A 10,512-nucleotide genomic window follows, 5' to 3' on the forward strand; every position below is an offset into this window, starting at 1 on the left:
GAGCCCCAGACCTGTGTCCAGCCATGTACTTCCCATTTCAGGTGTGGTTTATGGAAGCAAGCCGAAGAACTTCAAGCTTAGTCCCAGGTTAACGACCACGGTTCTTCAAACAACTCCAGCTCTGCCTTCCTTCCTGGTCTCAGCCCTGGTCCAGTCTCGCTCATCTCTGTTTTGTCAGCTGCACAATTCCCAATTTCTCCAATGACTCCTCACCAGCTCCCTTCCCTGAGCCCACCCCTTGAACTGGGGCACCTCATGGCCCTGCCCACTCATACTTGCTCTCAGGCCAGTTCCCTACCCAATACTCTCAGCTAACTCATCCTGGGGATGACTAAGTCTGCCCTCGCCCTCCAACTCCCACCTGGAACCTTGTATGAGCCCATGTCCACTGCCTGCCACTCTGCCTTCCAAGGGCTACCATCCTGGGCCTGGCCCCTAGCTAAGTCAACCCTCCCTACGACTCTACATCTGTGGAGGACACTGTAAGACCAGAGGTGGCCATGGTCCCACCAATGCTGGCCTCTACTGACAGCCCTGTTCCCTTTACCACAGGTCAAGGGCTGTCACGTTGGCCCTGGAGGGCAGAGCCTCCATCACCAGGAAAGGCAAGTGGCATGCCCTTGAGAAATGGTCCTCAAGCAAAGCCCTGGCCAGAGCCGCAGTGAGGACTCCCCATCTGGCCCTGCAGTATGTGTGAGACTCTGCCACTTCAGAGGTGGGCATCGAAGGGCTCAGCGGAAGCCAGGTAGCACCAGGCTCCATCTCCTGGCCAAGGTTCCAAGCCAGGCCAGCCAGGGCACAGACTCCCACCCCTGGAATCCCAACAGACCCAGGATACCCTCCTGCCCAAGGCTATCTCAGGCCCATTTAAGCACTACAGCACAGAACAACATCCAACACCAGCACAGTCCCACCAGGGCTGCCCTCGGGCCCAGGAGGCTGTTCACCACTCACACTGATAATGCTGCAGCAGCCGGTGAGTCCGCACATCCCACACCTTCACTGTGTTGTCCATGCCGGCAGCGGCAATGCACGTTCCACTGGGGTGGAAGTCCACGTAGGTGACAAAGCTGGAAAGACAGGGGCCACTATGCACTATAGGTCTGCCCTGGTTCAGGATGGACCCAGAAACATTTAGTGCTTTCCCATCCCTGTGTCCTGCCCATGCTGTTCCCTTGACCCAGACACCTCCTTTCTGTCACATTTGTTTTTTATTTTTTTTTATTTTTTGTGAGACGGAGTCTCGCTCTGTCGCCCAGGCTGGAGTGCAGTGGCGGGATCTCAGCTCACTGCAAGCTCCGCCTCCCAGGTTCACTCCATTCTCCTGCCTCAGCCTCCCAAGTAGCTGGGACTACAGGCGCCCGCCACCTCGCCCGGCTAGTTTTTTGTATTTTTTAGTAGAGATGGGGTTTCACCATGTTAGCCAGGATGGTCTCGATCTCCTGACCTCGTGATCCACCCGTCTCGGCCTCCCAAAGTGCTGGGATTACAGGCTTGAGCCACCGCGCCCGGCCCTCTGTCACATTTGTTTACCAGGTGGCCAAGGGAGAGCAAGAAGAAGTAAAAGGTGAGAACAGTGGCCAGCAACAAACTAAGGTGGACTGACCAGAGAGCACATCCCACCGCCCTTTTTAAATACAAGTTGAGAGAGCTATCTTCAAACCCAAAAGTCAGCCAGCCTCCCCTGGGGTTTTCAAAGTTGGAACTGGTATCTTTCCCAGGGGTGGCTGTGGGGCAGATCCTGCCACCTGAGGCACAGGTGGGAAGGTCCAGCAGGGCTACAGGGCCACTGGCCCACCCTTCTCTAGAAGACAGGCCAAGAACCCTCACTACACCCATATGTGATTCCCAGGCTGGTATCACATCCAGCTCTCAAGGAGCCCTTGTGGCTCCCAGCCCAACGAAGGAGGGCAGAAGCTGGGGTCTCTACTCAAATGTGGGCCCCTCTCTCTCCTGATGATATGGCACAACATGAACAGTCACCATCTGCTACAAGAACCCAATGAGAATTTTGTAAAGCCATCACCATGGATAACGTACCAAGAAGCTTTAAAATGTAGTTTGGGCGACTGAGTGTCAACTGCTCACAGACAGACAAGTTGTAATCCTGAGAACCAGAAAGTGAAGGAGAAAAAGGGGAGCACAAATAATTACACAGCTCCAAAAAATTGTGTGGCTTGAGGTTAAGCATTCCTGCTATTCATGGGATGGAGACAAAGCTACCATCTACACAGGAAAAGACACAATGCTAGGTTGCCAGACCTCACAAAAAGCACCAGACAAGGGGCAGCAGTGATAAGGCTGCTGCTTCCATGGTTTCAGCCACTGAAGGCCACTGGGCCTCCTCAGACCCAGGTCTGTGCTCTGTGCTTGAGCGCCCACAAGTTGAGGACAGCATGCAGGGACTCACCCGCCATGCTCGCAATACGAGTGGACGCATTCCCGGCTGTTCTTGTCCCAGAGCTTAACAGTCTTGTCATCACTGGCAGACACGATGAGTCGCCCGTCGGGGGAGAACCTGAACCGGGTGGGGCACAAGTCACACCTCAGACTAACAGATGACATGGGTGCCACACACCATCTTCCACAGCCACTCTTCCCCAAGTGCCCATTATCTGCCTGCAGGAACCACCCGGGGTCACATACCCTGCTGTGATTTTTTTTTTTTTAATTTGAATACCCTAATATGTCTTTTCAGAAACAAACGCATTGCATCCTAGGAGGCAATGTTACTTCTGTTTATTTGGTCATATCTTAAATTATACTTTGTTTCTGAAAATAGTTAACTTTTAGCATTTGATCATTTTTCTTTTTTCCTCCTAAAGAGCTTTTCAGGAAACTATGACTAAATTTTGGTTTTGGTTTTGTTTTGTTTTTTAGATAGGGTATCACTCTGTCGCCCAGACTGGAGTGCAATGGTGTGATCTCAGCTCACCGCAGCCTCAACCTCCTGGGCTCAAGTGATCCACCCACCAAAGCCTCTCAAGTGGCTTCGACTACAGGCATGCACGACCACACCCAGCTAATTTTATTTATTGTTATTATTTTTTTTTTTGTAGAGATGGGGGTCTCACTATGTTGCCCAGGCTGGTCTTCTAACTCCTGGACTCAAAGGATCCTCCCGCCTCATCCACCAAAAGTGCTAGGATTACAGACATGAGCCTTCAAGCTTGGCCTATGACTTAATTTTAAATGTTATAAAAATGTTTCCTTTATTTTTTTCTTTCTGAATCTGTGAAACTTCTTTCCTGTTGCTCTTGTTTCGTTCTTTCCTGTTGCTCTTGTTTTTGTTTTCTTATGTAACTTCGTGCACAAACAGCCCCCCTCCCACCCCAACAGCAAACCCTGACCAAAAGAGAAAAAGAGAAGTTCTTTCTGACTTAGAGGAAAACCAAATATAAATAAACGAAAAGAAAAGAAAAAAAAAATGGTGCCTGCTTCACGGGTGAGCACAAACCAGCCCCATGCACATAAAGCCCCAGCACTGTTCCTGATGCACAGCACATGGCAACATGCAGCCGGCACTGCCTGCCAGCATTTGCACAAAGGTGGCCAAAAGCTCACCATCAGTGTCATTACTCTGGGACCAGGTCCTCCGAGTCTACGTATGACTCAAGTGTGGGTCAGCAAGACGCAATCTGCCAACAAAAGGCATGAGGTCCTGGGGACTGCCACCAAAGGCCCAATATGGACTTGACACCCCAGTTGGCTGGCCTGGCCCCTCCTGATCTCAGGACCCTAATCATAAAGCCTCTAAGAGCCATCAGGGGTCTCCTAGGACAAAGGAATGGGGGTGCCCTGGAGAACAGTAACTTGTATGGGGTCCCCAGAAGAACACAGCTCAATAGTCCCCAACTTCTGACTCATGTGGTTTCCTAATGTCACCTGGCACCCCAAACCCTTCCTCTGAAGCAAAGATATTTGACCCATGAGGAAGCTCTGTTGAAAGGAACCAAATAAGCTAGAAGTAGGACTATCTGTCTGCAATTCTTGGACCTTGAAAGGTCCTTTGGGTCACCTGGCCCCGTTTGCACAGCACTGGCTCCCCGGCCAGCGGGAAGGCCAGCCTCCAGGATAAGCCCCCCACCTCAGAAGCCTGGGCCCCTATCTGGGAGCTCTGGAGCAAAATCATCCTCTGAGAACATCCCATTGGAAAGTAGGCAAGCCTTACTGTCAGAGAGAGTTGGGTTTAAACTCCAGCTCTGCCACAGACCCACCGTGTGCCCTGGGACAAGATACTACTGTTCTGAGCCCCCATTTCCTCAAATGGAAATGATACCACTTAGCTTGCAGAACTGTCTTAAGAAACAAAAAGAAAACGTGTAGTGATAGTACTGAAAGTACCTAATTGTTGTTTTTGATAATAAATGGCCCCTATTGACCCAGTTTATGCTTTGCCAACACAGATGTCAGAGGGTCATCATGGCTGACTACGGACTAACTTACATGTCATGCATCAGCTCTGTGAAGCTTCTCAACAACTTACAATGCAGGAGCTATTATTGTTCCCATTTTACAGATAAGGAAACCAAGGCTGAGGAAGCTTAAACAATGCCTAAATAACTTGCCCGAGGTCACAAGTTGGTACCTAGAAGCCCCTGTGCCAGCCCCCAACCCCCAGGGTTCCTCCAAGGGTCTCCAGACAGAACAATACTCACTTGGCACAGCGGACCCAGTTGATGTGCTGGCTCAGGGAGAACAGGAATTTCTGACGATGAGTTGCCCACACTTTGACTGTCTTGTCGTCAGAGGCTGTCACGAAGGACTGGCCATCACTGCAGAAGTGGACACTCCTCACTGTGGCTGTGTGTGCACGAAACGCAGTTGACTCACCTTTGCTACAAGGACAGGCATCCAAGAGTGAGGAAACCCATAATGGTGACATGAGAGCCCACAAGCAAATCAAAGCTCTCCCTACTCCTCAAGCACCCCTCCCAAAGGTAGCCAAGCCCGAGTACCCCAGTCTCCACAAGGGAAAGCCAGAGCCTCTCTTATGTGAACAGAGCACCGCCCCCAGGCTCCACCTACATGAACAGAGTAACAGGTGGCATTTCTTTAGGGATAGATGGGGTCAGCCCAGAATTCTTCTTCCAACCCTGAGGGGAGGGCTCCAACTACAGCCCCAACCTCTGATGGCACCTCTTCCAAAGCAGAGTAGAAGTCCCACTGTGAGAAGTCCAGAGCCAAGCTAGGGGACCTCAGTAGGGATGGCTCTGGCACCAGGGCCCCAAATTCTGACAAGCCTCCTCAAAGTCTACGACTCACACATTGGGTACCCAGATGCGGACAGTCTTGTCTCGGGAGCCAGAAGCAAGCAGGTGTCCCGAAGGAGAGAAGTTCACACAGGTGATGGCATCCTTGTGGCCAGTGAAGCGGTAGGCGCGTGACTGCGGCTTCATGTGCCAGACCATGAGGCATGAGTCCATGGAGCCACTGGCTGAGGACAGTGGGTAATGCTATGACCCGCAGCTCTAACAGGCTTCAAGCCTCCACCAAGATGTTGGAGAGGCAGGGGGAGCAACTGGCCCAGCTCCACCTTCCCTGGCATCCACAAACAGGACCGTGAGAAGTCTCCCATAGAGCAGAGCACATCTCGAGGTGTGGTCTGGAGGTGGAGAGCCTGTGGCCCAGAGTTCTCCAAGGAGCACACCCACATGGGAACAAGACCGAGGCCCTTTCCATGCCAGCCCTGGACTGCAATCCGAGCTCTGGGAAAACTCATTCTCATGGGGCCCGGGGTCTCCCTCCAGACACATCCTGAGGGCACCAGAGAGTAAGTCCTCCCTGGCTGGGAAGCCAGCCCCTCCCATTGAGAGGGTCCAACTCAGTATGAAGCCTAAAGGAGGTCCCCAAAATTGACCAAAAATGACTTCAGTTCCCTCTTAACCTTTACACACCAGAGGGCTTTGACGACAGGATGAAGGGGCAAGTCTCCTCTGCGGGAACTGGAAAGTGCAGTCATAAAAGTTGTGTACGAAACCTTATGCAACCAAGGAAGGGAGACACTCAGCTGCAGCATAAGGGCAGCGGGGGTGAGGGGGGTGCCCGGCTCTGCTCAACAGCCTTCTCACCGACAAGGCTCTTCAACAAAAACGTGTGCCTTATTACAGTGGGCAACAGAATCAATAAAGCTTCAAGGAAAAGGAGTCACTGTTTAGGGCCCACACCAAAAGACAGACCCAAAAGGTGGCTAGGGTGTGCTGGAAAAGACCCAGATCCCAGTCCCACCCTTAAAAGCTGTGTGGCCTTAGCAAGGCCCCTAACCTCTCTGACCCTTGGGCTCTGCATGTAAAATGGAGCTCATAAAGCCCAGGGCCCAAAGAGCTGGCACACAGAAGCAAGACACAGGTTAGACAAAGCTGTGCAGTCCTTGTGCTCTGCTCCCCAACCACCACACCTCCAAGGTAAAAACTTGGCCTGTTCGGCTCATAACCTAGCACCTAGACAAGGTGCCTCTTCTTACCCAGTTGCTTTGTGTTGATACTGAAGTCCACACAGGTAACTGCATCTCGGTGGCCCTTAAAATGCCTTTCCAGCGAGGGGTCCTCCTGGAGGAGAGCCAGGGTCAAATGTGTGAAGCCTGGGTGAGGAAGGGGCTTCCCCGGGGCCAGCACTCTTCCTATAACAGCCGGGGGGGGGTGCAGTTAAAAATGCTCAAGGCATGACCTTATATAAAGAAAATCCTAAGGAATCCACTAAAAACTATTCGAACTAATGTATCAACGGTGGAAACGCTTCAACAAAAACAAAAAGAACAAATGAGTTTAGCAAGGTTGCAGGATACAAAATCAAGACACAAAAATCAATTGTCTTTCTGTACACTAGCAATGAACAATCCAAAAAATAAAACTATTTAACTTATGATACATAAAAAAATACTTAGGAATAATTTAACAAAAGAAGTGCAGGACTTGTCCAGTAAAGACGACAAAACATCACTAAGAGAAATGAAAGAAGACTTAAAAAATGGAAAGACATTCCACATTCATGAACAGGAAGACTTACTATTGTTAAGATACAATACTACAATACTCCTCAGATTGATCTACCAATTCCACATAATTTCTATCAAAATCCCAGGTGTCTTTTTTGCACAAACTGACAAGACGATCCCAAAAATCACATGAAAATGCAAGACACCCAGAAAAAACAATCTTTAAAAAAAAAAAAAAAAAAAAAAAAAAACAGATACTGTAGAAAGCAATTTGGCAGTTCCTCAAAAAATTAAACATAGGTCAAGTGCAGTGCCTCACACCTGTAATCCCCACACTTTGGGAGGCTGAGGCAGGAGGATCACTTGAAGCCAGGGGTTCAAGACCAACCCGGGCAACAGAGTAAGATCCTTAGCCTTCAAAGAAATTAAAGAATAAGGCACACATAATGGCTTGTGCCTGTATTCCCAGCTACTCAGGAGGGTGAGGTGGTAGGACTGCTTGAGCACAGAATTTCAAGGTTGCAGTGAGCTGTGATCACACCACTGCACTCCAGCCTGGGCAACAGAGCAAGACCCTGACTAAAAAAAGTAGTTAGCCGGGCACAGTGGCTCTGCCTGTAATCCCAGCACTTTAGGGGCCCAGGCGGGTAGATCACCTGAGGTCAGGAGTTCAAGATCAGCCTGGCCAACATGGTGAAAATCCTCTCTACTAAAAATACAAAAATTAGCCAGCTGTGGTGGTGGGCGCCTATCGTCCCAATTATTTGGGAGGCTAAGGCAGGAGAATCGCTTGAACCCAGGAGGAGGAGGTTGCAGTGAACCGAGATCGCACCACTGTACTCCAGCCTGGGCAACAGAGTGAGACTCCTACTCAAAAAATAAATAAATAAAATAAATATAAATAAGTAAAATAAAAAATAAAGTAGTTAAACATAGTTACCAAATGACCCAGCAATTCTAGGTAAACACCCCAAAGAGGTGAAAACATGGTTTACACAAAAACTGGTACACGAATGTTCAGAGCAGCATTTTTCTTAATAGCCAACAAGTGAATGAACCCAAATGTCCATCAACATGACTGAATAAACCAAATGTAGCATATTCACACAACAGAATATTATTCAGCCATAAAAAGGACTGAAGTGCTGATGCTTGCTGCAACATGGATGAACCCTGAAAACATGCTACGTCAAAGAAGTCAAACACTAAAGGTCACATTTTGTCTGATTCCATTCATATGAAAAGTTCAGAATAGTCAAATATATAGAGACAGAAAGTATTAATATATCAGTGATTGCCAAGGGTTGGGAGAAAATGGGGAAAGGGAAGAAGCGGCATGACTGTTATTGAGTACGGAGTTTCTTTCTGGGATGACGAAAATATTCTAGAATTAGTGATTACAGCTGCACAACACTGTGAATGTACTAAAAGCTACTGAACTGTACACTTTAAAAGGTGAATTCTATGGTATATGAATATTTTAATAAAGTTATGTTTTAAAAGCCTAGAGAGAGAAAACAGGAACCTTACAGCATCCCCTAACCTTTTCTCAGGAATCAGATCCTATCACCTCAATGCAACCACAGACTGGCCAGTGAACCCAAAAGGTAAGCCCTGGACAGGTCCTCATGGCATCACCACCAACTCCACTCTACCCAACATCAGAGAAACGGCAAGGCCATTCAGGACATCAGGACATTGCTTAGGAAAACACCAGAGAGAATATTCCGGAGACTCCGTCCTCCCAATAGCAGCTTGCGTCTCAACACTTGAAGGGTTATAATTCAGCCACCCAAACATCTCCCGCTAAACTAAGTATCACAAACCTCAAAGAAGCACTTTGGGTGCTCCAGGAAGCACAAAGGCTCCTCTTGGGAAAGGATGTCCTTGGGGTACAGCAAAGCCACTGCCACCCTACACAGCAGTAACCAGAACAAAGGCCCTATGGCCTTGTGCCCAGCTCCACCCCTAACGCACCTGTCAGAGTCTCCTTTCAACAACAGAGGGAGAAGTAGCCGGGGGAGGGTCCCCAAAAGAGCCTTCTGCTCTCACCTGAGCTTCTTGAAAGAACATGGGTAAGAGAGTGTCCGCCTCCAGGCTCAGCGGGCAGAGGCAAGTTCAGGTCCACCCCTGACCAGTAGGTCCCGTGATCTCTCTCAACACCGCCTCCCCTCTGTAGTTCCCTGCATGTGGGCCTCATCTCCCTCAACAGTGGTTTACACACGGGGGACAGGAAGGGAGGTAGAGTACCAGATTAGGAGTCAAAAGGTCGGTGTCCTAGCCTGGACTCTCTGTCCACGTCCTCAAGTGCCTCAGGGCATCACAGGCTACCACCTACCCTCCCTGACTCTCCTATCAGCCAGAAGGCCAGGCCCGTTCAAAGGAATCTCTCGAAATGAGGACCTCTGGAGGAACGTGGACTCAGAGAGGGACACTCCACCCGGCTCACACTGCAGGCCTGGGCATCCCAGCGTCCTGCTGTACCCCCCTGCTGGAGCAGGGTGTACCCTCAACAAGACCCCACGCAGCCACCCACTGCTAAGGACGGGGAGAATGGCTACAGAGGCCCGATACCAGCCCCAGGTCACACATGAGTCAGGACTTGGTCGTGTGTCCCTCTCTAGGATGCAAACGATGGAGGCAGAGGCCTGTTTGTTCGCTCCAGAAACCCAGCGCAGGGCCTGGCACGCAGGAGGGGCTCAGAAAGTGCCCGACCCAGCACAGACGGTAAACTGGACCTGAAGAGGACTACCCTGGAACCTGGCGCCCCACCCGCCCCTCGCAGCCATCGCTCTGGCCACTAGGCGCCCAGTGTCCCAGCGGGTAGACTGAGGCCTGGGGAGCTGCAGTCGGCTGGGCTTACCGCGCAGGGCGCAGCCATGGCCAGGCTGGCGGCGCCGAAGGCAGCGGCGGTGGCCGTTGCGGCCCGTTCAGTTTCCGCGCCCCCAACGGCCACCAATAGCAACGCGGGCCGCGTCGGCACGCCCCGCCCACCGCAATTAAAGGAGAAGCGCCTCAGCTTTTTGCCCCACGACTGGAAGCAGAGCTGGGTGACCGGCGGCCGGCGCCGCGGTCTCCGTACCCAGTTCCCTAAGCCCAGAAAACCCACAGACAGCGCTGCCAAAGGCCTCTGCCCGCCGCCACTCGTTCCGCCTGAGAAATTAAAAGACCCAGGATGAGGGCTTCACCCCACCAGCCCGTGGTCCGGCTACTCTAACGGCGAGCGCAGCCTGCTGGGAAATGCAGTTCCAAGTGGCCCACGCCCCTATAGCTGGAGGAAGGTGGAACTACACTTCCCAAGATGACGTGACGGCGGGCCGAGTTTTACCACACGAAACGACGGCCTTAAGGATCCCGGAAGCGGAGGACACGTGGGTTGCTGTGACCAGACTGCCTTAAAGCACCCGCGCGCGCCAGCGCAGCTAGGTTTTCCCACAGGAACCTATTGAGAACTGAGTATTCGCCCCTCGGGAACTCTCAATGGTTCGCCCGTCCGAACGTTCTTAAGACAAGTATCGATTTAAAATAACATGAGTTACTCGGAATCACAAACATGGACTGGAGAAATCTAGGTTCGA

General features: G+C 50.9%; 1 protein-coding gene across 3 annotated transcripts in view; it reads right to left on the reverse strand.

Moving 5' to 3' along the window:
* POC1A (POC1 centriolar protein A) overlaps positions 1–10,175 on the reverse strand; it is an 82,473-nt gene extending 72,298 nt beyond the window's left edge. For 2 of the 3 annotated variants that reach the window (XM_011958836.1, XM_011958833.1), the window contains exons 1-6: positions 9,798–10,175; positions 6,464–6,548; positions 5,266–5,437; positions 4,659–4,838; positions 2,411–2,518; positions 955–1,070 (exon numbers count right to left, since the gene is read on the reverse strand). In XM_011958836.1, the coding sequence (XP_011814226.1) occupies positions 955–1,070; positions 2,411–2,518; positions 4,659–4,838; positions 5,266–5,437; positions 6,464–6,548; positions 9,798–9,815 (679 nt within the window). In that variant the 5' untranslated portion in view covers positions 9,816–10,175. Of the gene's footprint in view, positions 1–954; positions 1,071–2,410; positions 2,519–4,658; positions 4,839–5,265; positions 5,438–6,463; positions 6,620–9,797 lie in introns of all 3 variants that reach the window. The other variant, XM_011958834.1, reaches the window with a different exon arrangement.
* Between the last annotated feature and the right edge of the window lie 337 nt (positions 10,176–10,512).

Source organism: Colobus angolensis, unplaced genomic scaffold (genome assembly GCF_000951035.1).
Source record: "Colobus angolensis palliatus isolate OR3802 unplaced genomic scaffold, Cang.pa_1.0 Scaffold477, whole genome shotgun sequence".
Taxonomy (NCBI): Eukaryota; Metazoa; Chordata; class Mammalia; order Primates; family Cercopithecidae; genus Colobus; species Colobus angolensis.